At 36.6% G+C, this 21,251-nt stretch overlaps 1 protein-coding gene across 1 annotated transcript; it reads left to right on the top strand.

Moving 5' to 3' along the window:
* The first annotated feature begins 3,795 nt into the window (after window positions 1-3,795).
* LOC141680026 (uncharacterized) lies at window positions 3,796-4,191 on the top strand. The gene has a single exon (XM_074486360.1). The coding sequence runs from the start codon at window positions 3,796-3,798 to the stop codon at window positions 4,189-4,191; it is 396 nt and encodes a 131-aa protein (XP_074342461.1).
* Window positions 4,192-21,251: the final 17,060 nt, after the last annotated feature.

A 21,251-nucleotide genomic window follows, 5' to 3' on the forward strand; every position in this document is an offset into this window, starting at 1 on the left:
CACTTGATCCTATGGAACGTGATTAACCAGATCATTGTTTTGGGTTGTTGAGCATGGGTACCCGAATGGATCTATACATAGAGCTATAGATCTGTACTATATCCTGAATGATCAACAGGATATAGGTGCGAACTTGTGTTCAGTCTAGTTTATTGATGCTCGCCGATAGTGTCCTTCGTTCTCCCTTGCAGAAATACATAGTTATCGATACAATCAGATTACTGGTTTATTTAGCTTTTTTATAATACTGTTTATATATTGTGGACTTGTTGATCAAATTTTGGCTCACCCTCTTTGTTGTTATTCACCTTATTTGTTTTCAGTCAAGAAAGAGAATGAAACCTGTCCAGACTCACATGGTAAAGAAGTGTGTCAGTCAGCGGGATCCTCTAATACCAAAAGTGCTAATCCCGATCGAGGAAGAGAGTTTTGAGCTACCTGAGCAGGTGTACTGTAGATAGATATGGTGTGAGTTTGAATAAAAATGAATTTAGTTTAAAACTTGTTTAGATATAGGGTTGCATAATTGTCATACAGGTTTGTATTATATTTGAGATTTAACAAGTAACCCCCAGATCTAGAGTTCGGATTTGGAGGGCGTTACAGTTTGGCATCAGAGCCCTAGGTTTTGGTCCCTGAAACAAGAACATTAGGATTAAAATAAGATAGAAAGATCACATAAAATAGGAATAGGATTGTTAGGGTTTAGATAGTTTCTAAGATTAGGAATTTATAAGTTTTAGGAATGTTGAGTGACCTTTTATTTCTTTGTTATATTAGCAGATGGCATCATCATCTTCCGAGAGGACTGTCACAGGACCTGTAGCCCCGGTGATACCACTAGTGCCAGTTGAGGTCCACCTGTAGCAGAGTGGCAGTATTCGAACTGACTATATATAAGGCTATGGTTTAAAAAGCCATGATTATTGAAGGGGAAAGTGAGATGTCCCAACAGGAAAAGGGACAAGGAAATTTTCAGAACAGTTCTAACAGGAAGCTGGGATTTCAAAGCCGGATGAATATGAAATTTAAAAGAACAGGACAAGGCAATCAGAGAACAGGTTATCATTTCCAAGCTTCAAACCAGCAGAGAGTTATCAGACCACCATTGCCATACTGCAAGACATGTGGTCAGAAACATACGGGCATCTACAGTAAAGTAAACGTGACCTGCTTCAACTATAAACAGGAGGGGTACTACTCCAACGAATGCCCAACAAGATAAATAGATGTTACTTATTTCCAGTGTGGGAAGAGAGGGCATGTTGCCAGGGATTGTAGAGGACCAGTAATGGCGACCAGTGTTTCGAGAGTATTGGCATTACCTCCACTACCACATCAGAGTCAACCTAGAGAAAGGACTTTTAATATTACTATGAAGGAAGCGGTGCAGAGTCCAAGTGTGATTACAGGTACGCTTTTTGTGAACTCGGTTAATGCAAAAATATTGATTGATTCTGGAGCCACGAGATCTTTTATTTATGACGAATTCATTGATAAGATATGTTGTGAAATTCAACGATTGGGTGAGATGTTAATTATAAAATTAGTGAATGACGATCAGGTGCCTGTAAATGAAGTGTGTCCCGAGTGCCTGTAAGTGAAATTTTGAACTGCAGAGAATACAACGGTAATATTTAAAGGTGAAAAATAGCAGAAAAAGTTCATGAGGATAATGCAGACTAAATGATTGCTACACCAAGGATGTAAGGCTAATTTAGCTTATGTATTGGATACTGAAAAGGAAAGTCCGAGGATAGAAGACATTCCCGCTGTGTGTGAATTTCCTGATATTTTCCAGATGAACTTCCAAGATTACGGCTAGATCGAGAAATTGAATTTACTATTGATTTAGCTCCAGGCACGGAACCAATTTTGAAAACTCCATATCGAATTGCACCGGTTGAAATGAAAGAGTTAGCGACGCTATTATAAGATCTTCTAGATAAAGGAATTATAAGACCCAGTGTATCCCCATGGGTTGCACCGGTATTGTTTGTTAAGAAGAAAGATGACAGTATGCGACTATGTATTGATTATCGTGAACTGAATAAGTTTACTATCAAGAACAAATATCCTCTACCATGAATCGATGATTGATTTGATCAGCTAAAAGGAGCCGCATGGTTTTCTAAGATAGATTTGAGATCGGGATACCATCAATTGAAGATCAAGGCTGAAGACTTGGATACTCTTGCAATAATAAACAAAGATATCAAATGAATAACAAAACAAGAAGAGAGACTTGGAATGTTTGTTTTTTTGTTTTAAATCTGTTTTGCATACAACGCGTGCGCGGCGCACAAGCTTAACCCCTCAGTTCTGTTTGGCGAGCGTGTAACTCATCCCTCCCTGGCATGCATGTTTGTTTATTCAACTTTGAAGAAAAAGAAGTCAATTGTACTGCTTTTATCTGCTCCTGGTACAAGTAAAGAAAAGAAAACAATCAGCAGAATTAAAACAAATATTGTCAGGTGATTGTTGTCCTTATTTCTACTTCTTAGTCGCAGGTTAGGGAGTTTGATTCAAGGTCGCATGTTATATATATATGTCGCCAAATAGCTGTCAGAGAAAAATGCATGCATCACAGGTTGGAAAAATAAATGCAAGGTCGCGGCTTGGAAATTATATATAGTCGCAGGTTACACTTTAAAGGGTCACAGGTTAGATTTTATTCTGATCGCAAGTTGCAATTTACAAAGCTGTCACTTCAAAATGTATGGACTCAAATCAGCCACGTAATCTCCTTCTCTCTCTAGCCTATAATTCTATATAATCAACATCAGAAAATCAGATCTGATAACTCTCCATTTTTACAAAGTGCGAAACTCTTGCAAATTTATCTCAGCCCACTTTGAAAACTTGATTTGACTAGGGGAGGTCATGTCCAATTTATTCCACACCATTTAAAGCCTTACAAACTTGTACCACTCATTATTTAAAGCTCTCTTGATTGTAATCAATACCTTTTGATAGGAGCTTTTAATTTTTAGAGTGATAAGAAGAACCCTAGATTTATAGCTTATTGTTTTGGTTCTTTTCGTATTTGTTGCTTCAGATCTTTGTATTTGGAGTTGTAAGCAAACCTCTGGGTATTTATACTTTTGAATAAAAAGAATATTTACCCAGAACCTCTTTCTGGGTTTGATTCATTTTAATTTTGATATTTCACTGCAATTAATTTTAGAAAACGAAGAACATACATTAACCCCCTTTCTGTATGTACCTTTTAGACCTAACAATTGGTATCAGAGCTTGTTGATCGATATTCAGATCTGATATGTTATATTAGCAAGTTGTGTTGTTGATTTTGGTTGTACAGAGTTTGGGAGTGCTTTCGATGTGTAGATCTTACATGGATTTGTTGGTTTTGACTTGACTGGTTTGGTATTGTTGACTGACTGGGCTATCATATTTTGGGACGTTATATTGTGAATTTTTCTCAGATCTGAAAAGACGAGTTCTCAGAAAGTTAGTAGTATCAAGGTTCCTCAGTTCGATAAATCGAGATATAATCTATAGAAAAAGAAAATGTTGTTATATATTCGGGCGTTAAATCTAGAGTATATGAGTTTATTGAGAGAAGGAAGACATGTGCCGATGAAGGATCATCCAGAGTTGCCTAATATGAGAATGTCATGTCCTGAAGCTGAATGGGGTGCTCGTGAAAAAGAAATGATAGCTCTGGATGAAGGCTTGCAGCTTATATTGGTGGATTCGATGGATGGTGATATGAGTCACCAAATTATGGTCTGTGAGAGTGCCAGGCACATGTGGGAGACCATATAATTGCTTATGGAAGGAACTAAAGATGTCAGGAAGAATCGATTAGATATCTTGACTTCACAATATGAGGCTTTTAAGTCTTTGCCTGGAGAAAGTATCACTCAGGTTTTTGAAAGACTGAACATGCTGTTAAATGAATTAAGTATTCATGGAAAGACTTATCATCAGAGAGAAGTCAACAAGAAGTTTATACTACTGCTACCTCACCACTTGGAGAATAAGGCTTCATCTGTTCGTGAGCGTGTTGAATTTGAAACCATGACACTTGAGAAGTTGTATGGTAAGCTAAAGACTCATGAAATTGAGCAAGAACAAAGGAAGATCATCTATGGTGGTGGTACAATTGATAGCAAGAATGTTGAACTACTCAAGACAACTGCTCTTGTAGCCAGTGGAATCAAATAGCTTGACATTACTACTGAAAAGCCTAAGTCTAAAGCTGAAACGCTCTTTCAGGAAACCTCTCTCGGAATCCAAGTGACTACTACACCAGTGAGGAGCTGCAAAGCATGGAAGATCCTACTATGGCCAATTTAGCTGGGATGTTTAGTAACATCATGTTTAGAAGGAAGCAAGGCTTTAGGGGTTCTGGAAGCAACAACGGTGGTCAGAGGTCAAATTCATCTTCTGGATCAGGTTACAAGACGGGGATGGTAGATAGAAGCAAGTTTAGATGCTACAATTGTGATGAGGTTGGGCACTTTTCCAATAAATGTAGGAAGTCCCAACAAGCTAGGGATAAAGGTAAAGTTTATCAGAAGAAGAACTCAGGTAGCTTAAGGAAGTATCCAGTGAAATCTTACATAGCTGAGGGGAAGAGCTGGGATGACACTGACGATGAAGAAGAACAATATGGAAATCTTGCATTAATGGAAGAATCTTCATCTCATGTAACATTTCCAACTATTCGTGCTTTACCTCTAGATAAATTGTGTGAGAATGAACACTATGTCTCCTTCAGGCAGACTGTCTTAGTGTATGGAAATGTTATTTCTCATCACTATCTTAAGGCACAGTGCAATACAAAAGAAAACATTGAACAACATGATACCGTAAAAGAAGTGTATGGAAAGGTTAGTACTACACTAAGATTTACTCTACTTGATGTCGAAGACCTTAAAGTAGAACTAAAGAAAGTTAAAGATGAAAATGATAAGTTAGTTCTAGATAGGGTCAGTATTGAGAATCTTAAGCAAACCAATAGATATTTAGAGCTTAAGATTACTAAGCACCTTGAGACAGAGGAAGAGCTTAAGAACAAGAATGCAGAATTAGAAACTAAATTGCATGCTTTTACTGATTCTGCAAATCTTGCTAATAAGCTCATAAATGATCAAATAGTCGGTGGAAAGGTTAGGATAGGCTTAGACTATGATGAACTTAGAAAAGCTTCTAAGAAACGAGTAGTTGAAAATGAGCCTATAGAAAATTTGTTATTCCCCTTAGTACACCTCATGTTCTTAAGAAAGCTAAAAAGCCTCTATTTAAGAAAGCTATTGTTGAGCTCTTTGATGAAGATAATCTTTATATTCATCATTAGATGCTTGTTGAGGATCTCGAGCTCTCAAAGAGAAAAAGGTAAAGAAACATATGTCTGTTGCTAGTGACTCAGACTTATCTTTTGTTCGACTAGGTTTTACTTCCAAGAATAAGAAGAATAGAAGTAGAAATGGCAGGATAGGAACTAATGGCCCTAGGAAGTTATGTAATAACTGTGGTTCTTCTGGTCACCTTACTCATGCTTGCAGAAAGGTTAAAGTAGATAAAGTTAAGAATGTTTATGTGGATAACATGCCTAACATGCCTAAAGTTTCTAAGTATGATAAATCTGTTTGCATGCCATGTGTAGTATCATTCATGCACACTTATCTTTATTCCACACACTCACATAATACACCTCATGATCATGATATGCATGTTAGTAAGAACACTGGTAGATCAAAGACTGTAAGCCTTCCTAAAGCTAGGAAAGTGGCACCTGTCACCAAGCCCAAGAGCAAGTCTGTTGGTGCTTCTGAAAGTGACAAGGAAATAGTCAATGATAAAGCAAAAACTGTTAAGCCTATCAATTCTGTTAAGAGAAATGTTATATATTAAAATGCTTCTATGTCTTCTGGACCCAACTTAGTTTAGGTACCAAAGAAAACTTAATCATCTTTGTTTTCAGAGCATTAAGCAGAAGAAGGTCATGTGTATAATGACTCGTATATTTTTGCATTATTTAAATGTGGAATTGTTGAATAATTAAATAAATAAAATATGTGTTGGTTCTTTTAGCTGGGCATTGCCTTGTTATTAATTATGTGTGTTTTATTGATGTTCAAGGACTATTTGTATTATTAATTATCGAGCTGTAATATTTTATTTTCACTTATAATAGTGATTTATGGGATATTTATTTGCATAAGTGGTGGAGTTGCTTTTAAAATTCTTTTTATGGTTCTATAATTATAATAATTATTTTTGGGATTTTATAAAATTTAGAAATCAATATTTCATTAAATATATACCCCTAAATGATTTTCAGATTGCATTTAAGTATAAATTCAATATTAAATTCCAGGATACTTCAAAAATTACGAAACTCATATTTTATTAAGTTTGGAATATTTCGAGAATTTAAAAATTATCTTGGAAATCTTTCGGATTTTATTTACACGCATGTTTGTTCGTTAAATTATAAAATGCGGTCTGATGCGCGTTTCAAAAATGATTTAAAAATTCTGGAAATTTTATTTTTTTTAACTCTTAATTATTCCGAGAATTTTAAAGTTATTTTGGTAAATTTTTCGAATTATCTTACCGTAAATTGGATCGTTAAATTGTAAGTTTCGTGTCAATTAATTAGTATTCATGTTTGAGTTTTACAGATTAAATAATAATAAGTTATAGATAATCACAAATGAGTTTATCTCTATCTCTATAGCTCATATGTTTCTCTCCCATCAATCTCTAATCTCTCTTGAATCTCTCTCGCTCTTCCAATCTCTCTCTCGCATCCCTTCTCTCTCCCATCACTCTCTCTTTCCCTTCCTCCCCGTTTCTTCTTCCATGTTCTTGATTCCTCCGCCGGTTTCCGACGTGACCGCGGTGGGTAAGTACGTTAAATCAGTTGGTTCATTTCTAGCTGCAACCGTGTATATATATGCGTGTGTAGTCGTGTGTGTATGTAGTTGTGTGCATGTGTGTGTATTCTGCCGTCGTGTCGCGGTGTTTATTTTATTTTTCCGTCATCGTCCCTCCCCGTTTTTCGGTGAGGGAGGTGGCACGTGTGTGTCATGCTCAGTGTGTTGGTTCCTGCTTGAGTTACTGTGGTTTTTTGACTTTAATTGCAATTTTCTTTATTTATTTATTTTCTGCATAAAATATTTGAGTAATATTCGTGAAGTAAATTAAGATTTTGTACGGGAATTGTTAGTAATTAATCGTTGAAATCCACGTACGACACCCGATATAAACGGGAACCCGAAATTTTACCACCATCGGTGATGAGCCTCGGCGAGCCGACGGTGTAAGGTGATGAACATTTATGAATCCTATGAATAAAAATATAAAAATGTGAATAATAATAATAATTAATGATGAAATATGTATCGGTGTTGGGGAATTGCGAGTTATGGTTTGTTGTTGTGAATTGTAATTTGTGGATTGTAAACGTCGATTATGTTTCGAAGGATAGCCGATAAATAGAGGAGGCGCTGCCCGATTTTCAGGAAATTAAATTTGAAAATGCGGGTATCTATCTTGTAATTATCTGGATTACTAGTTAAATGTATACAGTTATATAATTATAAATAAATATTGTACGAACCTACTTGCATATTGTGATAAAACATTTTATAAAATAGTTGACAACCCTACTTTATGAAATGGCAGGTATGTACATTTTCCGAAAAAGATTATTGAATCAATTTGTGAATGCTTGTACCCTAATTGTTATATGTGTTATGGTAATACGTATACTTGCGAGTCGGAATTTGTTATCTTTCGGGTAGAATCGATAGCGAGGATATGTCAAGCATAGCTGGTTGTCTAACATAGGGTAGTTCGACTCTGTAGGTCCTAGTCGGAAGACCCAAAAGTTGATGTCGGACTAAAGATAACCTAGTGATCAGTTAACAAGCACATCAAGGTTCTAATCGAAGGGCCTGAGTGTGCTGTGATAGAATTGTTTTAAAAAGAGATAGGTAAAAGTGATTTTGGAAAAATGGATAAAGAGAAATATTTTGATCCACCTATGTCGTGGAGTGTTTTGATCCACCTATGTCATGGAATGTTTTGTCCACCTATGGCGTGGAATTTGGAAAGAGGTAAAAAGGGAATTCAGTTAATCTATTGGAGTTGCATGAGAGGCCCGTTATTCAGTAACAGCCCAATAAGTGGTGGCATAAGAGGCTAATTCAGTTGTGCACAATGTTTAACCGATTAGTCCAGCATGGGGGAGACCTAGCTAGTCTCCCAAGTTCCGGAACACATTCTTTATTCTGGACGGCCGTTAGTCGTTGTCTGGTGATGATAGAATGATCAGCTATCTTCACCCATTGAACGTCCAATAGATCTGATTGATTCAGTTTTGAAATAGTTTAACAAACCAACTTGTATGGAACAAATGATTTGAAAGTGAAATAGCATGCTAAAATTGGACTCAGGTATTTATACACAGCACACGACTGATGTTATGGTTTTACAGAGCATGCTAGTTTTGAATATCCATTTTAAGCATGTTATTCTTGCTTTTGTAATCAAGCTATGATTTTTGTTCCTATAACTGTGTTATCATAACATGTTTTACTTGTTATTCATATAGTGGTACTGCTGAGCAATTGATTGCTCACCCTTGCAGAATGTTTTGTATATATGTATTGTAGATGTATAAGAGACCTTTCTGTACAGTCAGGGAAGAGTTCCAGTTTTTTCCGTACCAGGCTCCGCTGAGGCAGTTGTGTCAGACCAAAGATGGTCTGTTGAGTTGCTGTATTAAGATAGTTGTGTCAAGATTTTTTGTAATAAGTTGGTTTTGTAATAGTTGTAACCTAAGCCATACGTAAACATGGAAAGGATCTTGGTAAAGGGGTCGTGTTTATGTATTAATATTGAATTGGATTATATTATATTTGTTGTTATGGTTGTTGGTGACGTCAACTCCTAACCCCGGGGTTGAGTCCATCACAATGTGGATTTTGGACAGTGGATGTTCAAGGCATATGACTGGAGATAGAGCCCTGCTATCAAAGGTGGTTGAGAAAGCTGGCCCAGTGGTTACTTTTGGAGATGACAGTAAAGGTTATACTACGGGATATGGTTGTTTGGAAATTGGAAAATTCATCATTGAAAAAATCTCTCTGTTTAAAGGTCTTATACAAAATCTCCTCAGTATCAGTCAGTTTCGTGACAAAGGATGCGAAGTTTTGTTCAAGAAGGAGAAGTGTTTGATCTCTAATCAGAAGAATAAGAAGCTAACTCTCAATGGAGTTAGAAAGGGTGATTTGTTCGTAGCTGACTGGAATTCTGCAGATGGGTCAAGTAATGTGCTTCTACGGTAAAGATTCTCCAGATAAAAGTTGGTTATGGCATAAGATGCTCTCCCACTTGAACTTCAAGACCATGAATTCTTTGGTTAAGAAGGAATTAGTGAGAGGATTGACCGAGATGGAATTCAGTCCTGATGGACTTTGTGAAGCATGTGAGAAAGGAAAGTCAAAGAGGGCATCACGCAAGAAGAAGATAATGACTGACATCACTGAACCATACAACTCCTTCACATGGATTTGTTTGGCCCTGTCAACGTCATGTCTATGTCAAAAAAGAAATATGGCTTAGTGATTGTTAATGATTATTCCATATACACGTGGGTGTTATTCTTACATTCAAAGGATGAAGCACCTGATATGATTGTTGATCATATCAACAAGATTGAGTTAGAAGTTGGAGTGCTTGTACGAACAATCAGATCAGATAATGGAATAGAATTTAGAAATGCAAAGTTGAATGATTTCTATGTCGAGAAGGGCATCTCAAGACAGTTTTCAGCACCGAGGATATATCAACAAAACGGAATGGTTGAGAGGAAGAATCGAACATTGTTTGAAGCTGCAAGGACTATGCTTAATGAAGCCAATCTTCCTACCTACTTCTGGGCTGAAGCAATTAACACTGCATGTTATACTCAAAACGGAACCCTGATCAACAAGGTGTATGACAAGACCCCTTATGAGTTAATGGCCAACAAGAAACCAACAGTGAAATACTTTCACGTGTTTGGAGGAAAGTGCTTTGTGCTTAAGGACGAGGAGCATCTTGGCAAGTTTGATGCTAAAGCTGAAGAAGTTATCTTTCTGGGCTATCCTCTGGAGTCAAAGGCTTACAGGGTGTATGTGATTAGTGATCAAAAGGTTGTGGAAAGCCTTAATGTAACATTTGATGATGCCAAGCTCCCAAGTATTCAGAAGGACGATGACAGTGATATCTTGATGTTGAAGATCTTTCTTGTAATAACTCGAATTTTTGAGACTTTATAAAAATGCTTGATGAATAGTAACCCTGACAGACGGGGAAAACTTTTTAGCCCACACTATGTTGTGCATGAGAAATTGAGTTTCAGAGTTGATAACATGATTATACGTACCAAATGAGTGTATGTAGACGCTATTAGTTTTCGAAGAAAACGAACTTTGAAAAATGACCGTATTTCCGAACTATCGAGGATTACGGGAATCATAATATAATTACGAATTTAAAAACCTACGGATTTATATCCAATAACGATACTTCAAAACATAAAGAATAAATACGAAAGGATTTACACCGCGAACCGTTTACGAGAAATTATTACGTAAAGGATTAAGCGACTGAACAAATATGTAGACGAATAAATAAACGTATCACGCTAACCAACTATGGTAGAAAATTAACCATGGTTACTTTATTAAATAGTAACCTAAGCCATGTAGGAATGATAACCTAAAGCTAAAAAATAGTAAGCTAAAGTCTAAAACTAACTAGATTAGCCTGTAATCTAGGAAGCTAGCAAGATTTGTTCAAAGATATCTCTCTCTCTCTCTCTCTCTCTCTCTCTCTCTCTCTCTCCCTCACTTTCTTCCATTCGGCCCAAGCAAGAAAGAGCAAGAAATCAAATTCAAAAACCTCTATTCTAGCCATGGCAAAAAATCCCTCATTAATTCCTAAGATTCATACATCCTAAACTAAGGTAAGATAAATTTTTCTCGTATATTTTTGTGATATTTAAGAATGTAGTTATTGCGTATTTAATTAAATAAAGAATTGTATATTGATTTGGGATCTCTGTGTTTTATTTATCATTATTTATATGTGATTTTCGGATGTGTGGATTGTTCGTATGGTTGTTTGTTGCACCATATTATTTTTGGTTTCGTTGTTAAAAGTGATGTTATGGAAAATTTATTTTCCAAAAATATTTGGATTGTCTCTAAAATTGTTTTATTGATTTTATAATTACAATAATTATTTTTGGGATTTTATAAAATTGAGAAATCAATATTTCACTAATTATTTATCTGTAAATGATTTTCTGAATGAGTTTATTTGTAAATTCCATATCTAATTCCAGAATTCTTCAAAAATCACGAAACTCATATTTTATTAAGTTTGTATTATTCTGGGAATTTTAAAATTATTTTGGAAATTTTCGGGATTAATTTCACCCACGCGTTATTTCGTTTAATTATCGAAACCGGGTACAAACCACATTTCAGAAATTGTTTTAAAATTATGGAAATTACATTTTCATAAACTTCGGGATATTTACGACATTTTAAAACTATTTTCGCAATTTTCAGGGATTGTTTTATTCGCACCTTGGTCCGATAATTTTTAATTTCGGAATAAATCGGGCCCTTAAATCTTTGTATTTATCACAAATGCAACGTGTATGCTTCTCAGTTTATGTACTTCCAGGTGTTGCAATTTCCAGGAGGGGGAAATAAAACAAAAAAAAGTAAAAGGGGGGTTTCCCCTTTCACTCTGTTCTTCATCTCTATAGTCTCTCTCTCTCAATTCTCTCGGCTCTCTCTCCTATATCTCTCTTCTTCCTCTCTCTCCACTCCCTCGCCCCGTTTCCCTGTCCTCACCGCATTTCAGCCGCTGGTGACTGTGGTTACCCTGGCTCTGTGAATTTTGTGTCTGTGTTTTTGCGTGTTCGTGTGTGCAATTTTGTGTGTGTGTTTTGTGGGTTCGTGTGTGTGTGTGTTGCTGCAGCGTGGCCGCGTGGTTCCTGTACTGTGCTCTTGTTTCTCTGCGATTGTTTTCTGTTGGGCTGGTTCTTTGGGCTTGCAGTTTGGGCTGGATTATTCGGGCCTTTACTGTTGGACCAGTTTATGCAGTTGGGCTTGGTTATTGAAAATTTTATTTTTATTTCCTTTTACTGCAGGGAAATAAATGAGTAATATTCGTGAAATAAAAACTTTCGTTGCGGGAAAATAATTTTAATCGGCGTAATTTATTTGGAAACCCGTAACATAACGGGCACCAATAACTCATACCGCCGTTGATGATGAACTTCGGTGAGTCAACGGTGGACGATGATGATGTGTATATGAGTCCTAATATTTTAAAATAAATAAATATGAAATACGAATAATAAATAATAATTGTAATTAAGTTGGAATTTGGAAATTATGGAATTTTGATTAAAATGATTGGGTTGAATTGGAGGTTGGGAATTGTATTCGGATTATGGCTGTAATTGGTTGTGATTGATTTGACGTCGATTTTTGTTCGATGGGTAGTCCGATAAACAAAGGAGAGGCTGCCCAAATTTCGGGAGCATATCCTGTAAATTATTGGGGGATATCCGTCAAGTGTATATAGTTATATACCTATAAATAAATGTTGTACGTGTATACCTGCATATTGTAATAAATGGTTAATAACCTTGTTTTTATGAAATGTGTATGCGTGTTGTAAAAATATATTTTATAAGTTATAACTGACAACCCTGTTTCCTACAGCGACAAGTATATGTGATTTCCAAAAATGAATATCGAGCCAAGTTTTAAGTACGTGCACCTTGATTTCTATGTGTATCGTATTAATATGGGTAATTACGAGTCGAGATTTGATATCGAATGGGTAGGTTTGCTAGCGAGGATATGTCAAGCATAATCAAAAGTCTAAAGTAAGGTATTTTGACTATGTAGGTTATAGTCAGAAGGCCCGAGAGTGGCACTGGACTAAAGTTAACCTAGTGATCAATCGACAAGTGCAGCAAGGTTCCAAGCGAAGGACCTGAATGTTGAAGTCGGATCCAGGATAGTCTGATAGTGAGGCGATAAAGACGAGTGTCCAAGTTAGTCCAAGGTCGATCAGTAATAGCTGTAAAGCTCTACAAGGCAAGTACCCCTGACCATTCTTTTATGGTTCAGTTCATATGAATAGCTAAATATTTTATTCTCATAATGGAATAGAAATGTTTTAAGTTACGTATCCCCTGTAGTTATAAATCATTGTTTTCAATTTGTTTCGGGTAAAAGTAACTTCGAAAGGTATCTATCTCGAATGAAATGATTTGCGAACTGGATTTTATATGTGTGTTGGTAAAATAAATGACTTTGAAAATGAGATAGGTACAAGTGTTTTGAAAACTGGATAAAATGATCAGATATGGGATACATAGGGGCCAGAGTAGGCCTATTGAGGTGGCATAAGAGGCTAAGTCGGTTGCGCGCACTATATAATCGATTAGTCAAGCAGGTCAGAGACCTAACTAGTCTCTAAGTTCCGGAACAGGTAAATGGGATGGCAGTTAGAGCCGTCTGGTGTTGATAGCATGATCAGCTGTCTTCAAATATCCGTACATATCTGATTTGGCTTTGTGATTCTCGTAATGAAACAAGAGAGTTATATAGTGGATTTGGAAATGAAAATGGCATGATAGAATTGAACTCTAGTATTTGTACACAGCACACTACTACGTTTATTTTGTTGAAAGCATGCTAGTTTTGAGTATCCAGTTTATGAATGTTTTACATGTTTTGCAAACGAGTAATAATATCTGTTCCTATCACTATTTTATCATAAATTGTTTTATTTGTTATTCATATAGTGGTACTGCTGAGCAAGCAATTGCTCACCCTTACAGAATGTTTTATACATGTATTGCAGATGCCTAAGAGATTCCTCCACAGTAGTCAGGGTAGAGTTCCAGTGCCTTCCATGCCAGGCTCCTCTGAGGTAGTGTGTTGGACCAAAGATGGTCTATTGAGTTGATGTATTAAGTTAGTAGTGTCAGGTCGGTTTGTGTAGGTTGGTGTTGTAATAGTTGTAACCTAAATCATACTTGAACCTGTAAAAGGTCTTGGTAAAGAGGTCGTGGTTATGTATAATTTGTAATTTGGATTATATTATGTTTATTATTATTGTTGTTGGTGGCGTCAACTCCTGACCCAGGGTTGAGGCCGTCACAGTTGGTATCAGAGCTACAGGTTTGAGTCCCTGATTTAGGTTAGAAGTAGAGTCAGAAGAGTAAAAGAAGGTTTATATATAAATATGAGTCAGCAACTCAATCAGAGGAGCGAGTTTATGAGTTCAGTCAAGGTTTCAAAGACGTAACCATGACGTCTATTGAGGATTAGCTGGAACTGCCCTAGTTTAGAGTATATTTCCTCCGTATATGCGTCATTGATAGTATCTGATAGAGATTTCTAGTTTTCCTCTCGAGAAAAATGAGTTTGATCGCGAGAGTTTAGCTTTTTCGCAGATCCTTGGTGTGTCATCTATAGGGACACCCATATTATCCCTAAATATAGCATTCTCGACGTCAAGTGATGTTAATGGACCGAGTATGTGACCCCGGTGAGATCAAATGGAATGATAATAGTCGGTGGCTGCTATGACAACCAGGTTCCATGAAGAACGGGGATCAGTATTGTTGTTATATCTTAAATCTTATACACATTTCTTGAGACATATTTTGCTTTCCAGAATGAATTCCTGTTTCCTAATAAGTTGCTTATTTATCTGCAAGGAAGTCAAATTCGGAGTAAGCAACTTAGGATTATGTTGATCCCATTATATTTCCCTCCCTATTTGTGAATTTTCTATCTAAACATTGTTTCTTTCCTCAATGATTATTTCGGTTGATTGGGGCAAACAATGCATATGAGTTGACCATTTATCTATGTGACAAAAGTGTCTGGTGGGACGCCACCGAAGTATGTGTTGTGAACTGTGCGGTACTAAGACTAGCCATCTTATGTACTTGTATGGTTGCTCTCAATTATACCTATATCTTCTTCACTGTTTCTTCTTATTCGATTCCCTTGCGTTTGAAATTTCATTTGATATTCTATGATAATGAATTTCTGTGATTAGATGGTCCTCGTTACTGAAAGCAAGTCAGAGTGACTGTCAAGAAGAACGAAAGTCCTACATCAGGGGGTTATTTAAAAATAATGATAGTAGCAAGGGTTCATGATCTAATAGTGCAATTATAGCCTCAGGAAAGGTAATTCAATGATTGATGAATCACTTGAGGGTGATAAGAAATCATCCTTGGAGAAAAGGTTGGTTGAAATTTGGACTATGGTGCCTGGAAGAGTTTAGCATTCCATAAAATTGACCTGATTTATCAGTTTGTTCAATGTGGGTGGGTGATATAGCCAGCCAAGTCTTGTGATATATTAAAGTTGATGTGGTGATTGAGTAGTGACGGGAAGTTAGTCAGTTGTTGTTATATTGAGGAGTCGTGCGACATGTTTAGTTTCTTTGTATCGTAGTCTTCCTGAACTGTTGTTGATTCTGCTATTGTCATTGTTGTTGTAATTGCTAGTGCCGTTAATCTAGATTTATTTTATAATTAAACCCCGATATTAAAGACATGGGTACTATGATTGGGCATCATTTTTCCTGATACAGATGTATCGCTTAAACAGTGATATCTTTTGTCAAACATTTTGTTATGTTTTGAATAAACTCATTTATATATCTCAGGAAGATGCCACCCAAGAAAGCTTCCCATTCTAAAGAAAATAGTAGTAGTTTTGCTGATGGTCCAACTATAAATGAAATTCTAGATTTGTTACGCCAGCAGCAGCAATAACAGTTGCAGTTAATCCAATAGGTTCAGCAGTAGTAACTACTGTTGTAGCAGTAACTACTGTTGCAGCAGCAACAACAAGGAGTGAATCAAAGTGCTAGTTTTAAATCTTTCCAGAGTGTTAAACCTCTTGAGTCTCAAGGTGAACCTAATCCAGTAGTTGTTGGAGCATGGTTAAAAGAAATGGAGGAAGTTTTCAACCTCGTTCAAGTAAGTGATACTATTAAGACTGATTATGCAAGCTATTTCTTAAAGAATGAAGCGAATTACTGGTGGGAGTCAACCAGAGCGTTAGAAGGAGAAGGCCCTGTTCCATGGGCTAGGTTTACTGAGTTGTTTTTGGAAAATTATTTCCCAGATTGTGTGCAGAGTCAAATAGAGATTGAGTTTCGAGAATTAAAGCACGGTGAGAGAAGTATAGCTGAGTATGAGGCTAAGTTCACAGAATTGGCTAGGTTTGTACCAGATTATGTACGCTTTGAAGCTCAGAAGGCAAGGAGATTTCAACAAGGATTGACACCTGCAATTCATTTTAGAGTGTTGGCATTACAACGTAAGACATATCCTTCCGTAGTTCAAGCCACCATCGTAATTGAATTTGATCAAAAGTTAGGCGCTTGAGAAAAATAAGATAAGAAGTGAAAGATAGATAATATGGAAGAAGCATCAGGTTAAGAAGAATCCAGCCAGAAGTCTCAGAAAAAGTTTGGAAGGAGTGAGAATAAAGAATTCAAAGGAAAAAGTATTTCTTTAAATAGGATTAGTAACACCTCAGTCAGCTCTAATCGAGCCAAGTCGGTTAAGTCGCCTATATCGGAGTGTAAGCAATGTGGTAAGAAGCATGATGGAAGGTGTAAGGTAAATGCTGAATATTTCAGGTGTGGATAGGACGGACACTACGCATGAGAATGTAAGGTGGAAAATCTAGGAGTCACCTATTACAACTGTGGCCAGGTGGGGCATGTTGCCAAGAACTGTAAAAGTGCTCCAGGAGAAAGCATGGGATGTAATGCATCAAAAGGTTTGACGTCCAGTACAGCCAAGGCTAAGGCTTATAATAGGAGTAAAAGATCAGCTGCTCAAGACCCTCATAAAGAACTAGGGCAATGATTGATTACTAGAAGAAACCAATAGTAAGGTGTGTATCTAGGTGCGGAAGCAATATAAGAAGTTCTTCCAATCATGCGAAGAAAGGAGTAATAAGCTAAGGAGATAAGGTAGATCCATCATGTGCAAGGATACAAAGAAGAAAATACTTAAGTTGGGGGGAAGTTTGAGTAATAAATAGATGCCCTGGAGTTCTGGAGGCCATTGAAACAAAATAATTAGTTTGATAATTGTAAAAGTTATTGGAAGGAGGAAAATGAACATACCAGTGATATTGTTGGAGAAGAGGGATGGAATTGTGAGGTTCTGCACTGATTATCGGGAGTTTAACAAAGTGACGAAGAAGGATAAGTAACCCTATTAGGAATTGATTACTTATGTGACTTAATTCCAGGAGTGTGTTATTTCTCGGGGATTGACCTAAGATCTGGCCTGAGAACATATCAAAGATTGCAATTAGAATGAGTTATGAGTATTGTAAGTTATGGTGATATTATGTAAAGTAACAAGTGTATCAGTTGCCTATAGGGAGTTAAGGAACATGGTGTATATGGAGCATTTAAATGAGCAAATTATATTTATTGATAACATCCTCGGCTATTCAAAGATTAAGAAAGTCTGCTTAGAACGCTCAAGAATTTCCCTATGAAGATTGGAAGGGAAGTACTTATATGCTAAGTTTTCAAGTATGAATTTTGGTTGGGATAAACAAAGGATTCTGATCATTCCACTAAAGATCACCTAAGCAAAACCGGTGTAGTAACGTATGCCCTGTGCAGAAGGAAAGGATTGAATATGATCAACATCACTGAAGAATTTATAAAAGTATGGGAAAGAGTAAAATGTGAAATTCAAATACCTGAAGGTGAGAAGAAGTGAAGATATGAAATTATTTTTCAGCCTTAATTGGTGGAAATGGGTAAGAAGTGTTCGAATGTTTGGAAGTTAGGTTGAAGGTGTGTACCATCTACCATCCGTAGACGAAAGGCTAAAATGAAAAGATGATTTATACAATATAAGATATGTTGAGAGTATATGTATATTTTAAATCTAAAAGGAAACTGAGGTAATCACCTACCATTGATGGAGTTTTCTATGTTAATAGTTATCATGTTAGTAGGGTAATTCTACCTTGCGAAAATCTATGTGGACATAAGTGTGGATTCCCCTCTATTGCGAGAAAATGGGAGGAGAGTTGTTGTTAGATCCTGGAATAATTCAGCACACCAAGGACGTAGTGGTGTTGACTTGGGAAAGAATGGAAGCATCCCGACATAGACAAAGAAAGACGGCGGATGTGCATCAAAAGAGTGTGGATGTACAAATTAGATTGTTGGTGTTGACAAAAGTTGCACCTTGAAAGAGATTGGCTAGGTTGGAATAGAAGGGACAAGTTGAGTCCTAACTATATTGGACCATTCAAGGTAATTGATAGATATAGGTAAAGTTGCCCATAAGTTGATATTGCCACCGCAGTTGTAGCAAGTTTAAAGTGTGTTGCACATGTCACTGTTGAAGTGATATGTCCTCGATTTGAATCAAGTCATTGATTAGGAGCTAAAGGGGCTCTCATTCGAATTTGTTCTGCGTAGAATGATCGATCCAAATCCTAGATCATAAGGAATAAGTCCTCAGGAATGAATTTATATATATAGTGAGTACGTTTTGAAAAATTCCTCGAATAGAAGAGCTACTTGAGAGTTAGAGTCAGATATGCTTGACAAATATCCTCACTTGTTTAGTTAGATCAGATCCTGAGGACATAATCTTTTAAGGGGGAAGGATATAACGACTCGTATATTTTTGTGATATTTAAGAATGTAATTATTGCACAATTAATTAAATAAAGAATTGTATATTGATTTGGGATCTCTGTGTTTTATTTATCACTATTTATATGTGATTTTCGGATGCGTGGATTGTTCGTATGGTTGTTTGTTGCACCATATTATTTTTGGTTTCGTTGTTAAAATTGATTTTATGGAAAATTTATTTTCCAAAAATATTTGGATTGTCTCTAAAATTGTTTTATTGATTTTATAATTACAATAATTATTTTTGGGATTTTATAAAATTGAGAAATCAATATTTCACTAATTATTTATGTTTAAATGATTTTCTGAATGAGTTTATTTATAAATTCCATATTTAATTCCAGAATTCTTCAAAAATCACGAAACTTATATTTTATTAAGTTCGTATTATTCTGGGAATTTTAAAATTATTTTGGAAATTTTCGGGATTAATTTCACCAGCGCGTTCTTTCGTTTAATTGTCGAAAGCGGGTACAAACCACATTTCAGAAATTGTTTTAAAATTATGGAAATTACATTTTCATAAACTTCGGGATATTTGTGACATTTTAAACCTATTTTCGCAATTTTTAGGAATTGTTTTATTCGCACCTTGGTCCGATAATTTTTAATTTCGGAACAAATCGGGCCCTTAAATCTTTGTATTTATCACAAATGCAATGTGTATGCTTCTCAGTTTATGTACTGCCAGGTGTTGCAACTTTAGGAGGGGAAATAAAACATAAAAAATAAAATAAGTAAAAGGGGGTTTCCCTATTCACTCTGTTCTTCATCTCTACAGTCTTTCTCTCTCAATTCTCTCAACTTTCTCTCCTATATCTCTCTTCTTCCTCTCTCTCCACTCCCTCTCCCCGTTTCCCTGTCCTCGTCACGTTTCAGCCGCCTTGTTCCACCGCCGCCGCGTTTTTCCGGTGAGTTTTGGCCGGTCGGTGACTGTGGTTACCCTGGCTCTGTGAATTGTGTGTGTGTGTTTTTGCATGTTCGTGTGTGCAATTGTGGGTGTGTGTTTTATGGGTTCGTGTGTGTGTGTGTGTTATTGCGGCGTGGCCGCATGGTTCCTGTGTTGTGCTCTAGTTTCTCTGCGATTGTTTTCTGTTGGGCTGGTTGTTTGGGATTGCAGTTTGGGCCGGATTATTCGGGCCTTTACTATTGGACCAGTTTATGCAGTTGGGCTTGGTTATTGAAAAATTTATTTTTATTTCCTTTTACAGCAGGGATCTAAATGAGTAATATTCGTGAAATTAAAACTTTCGTTACGGGAAAATAATTTTAATTGGCGTAATTTATTTGGAAACCCGTTATATAACGGGCACCAATAAATTATACCGCCGTTGATGATGAACTTCGGTGAGTAAACGGTGGACGATGATGATGTGTATCTGAGTCCTAATATTTTAAAATAAATAAATATGAAATACGAATAATAAATAATAATTGGAATTAAATTAGAATTTGGAAATTATGGAATTTTGATTAAAATCATTGGGTTGAATCGGAGGTTGGGAATTGTATTCGGACTATTGCTGTAATTGGTTGTGATTGATTTGACGTCGATTTTTGTTCGACGGGTAGTTCGATAAACAAAGGAGACGCTGCCCAAATTTCGGGAGCATATCCTGTAAATTATCGAGGGATATCCGTCAAGTGTATATAGTTATATACCTATAAATAAATGTTGTACGTGCCTACCTGCATATTGTAATAAATGGTTAATAACCTTGTTTGTATGAAATGTGTCTCCGTGTTGTAAGAATATGATAGGGAAGAAAATAAGGCATGTGTATGTAATTAATGTTGCGTTAATCAAATCAGAATTGGGCCAACAACTAGGCCTATTTGAGAAGGCCCGAAACCCTGAATATTAATTAATTTTGTAATTAAGAAGGGATAAGGCAGCTGATAAGATAAGTCCTAGTGGAGAAATAAATCCTTGTAGATTGGCCTCCAAAGAACCTGGTGGGTTAAGGAATCAGCTTCCTACTTCTTAGGACTCAAAGTCCATTCTAATTCTGAAACTTGACCACCTGGTCTCCTAACCCAAGTCTAAATAAAAGACTCCCAATATCTATATAAGGGGCCTCACCCCATAAATCAGAACTACGTTTTTTGACTTGATCTTTGGCAATGAGCAAGGTACGTAGGCATCTTGTTAAGGCAGATCGAGTCACGAAACACAAGAGCAGTCAAATCGAGCATCGAAGCTCACGTTCCGTAGTAATAAATACAACAATTATTATACCTTAGTTTTTGATCCATAACATTTGGCGTCGTCTGTGGGAAAGCACAACAACAACCATGGCGAGAACACGGAGAACAAGCAGCGCCCTTGAAGGATGAACACCCGCGGGGACAACCCAAGCGATTTCGTCAACCGTGGAGGTACCTTCGCATTAAACTTATGCCGCCACCCAAGGAGAAGCCCATGTAGGGGAAACTGAACCTCATCCACAAGGGACGATTCCCTCGTCTAC

The sequence above is a fragment of the Apium graveolens genome, chromosome 8 (assembly GCF_009905375.1).
Source record: "Apium graveolens cultivar Ventura chromosome 8, ASM990537v1, whole genome shotgun sequence".
NCBI lineage: Eukaryota > Viridiplantae > Streptophyta > Magnoliopsida > Apiales > Apiaceae > Apium > Apium graveolens.

Coding starts and splice junctions, on each gene's coding strand:
- LOC141680026 (XM_074486360.1), top strand. CDS start 3,796: ATGGAAGGAACTAAAGATGTCAGGAAGAATCGATTAGATATCTTGACT.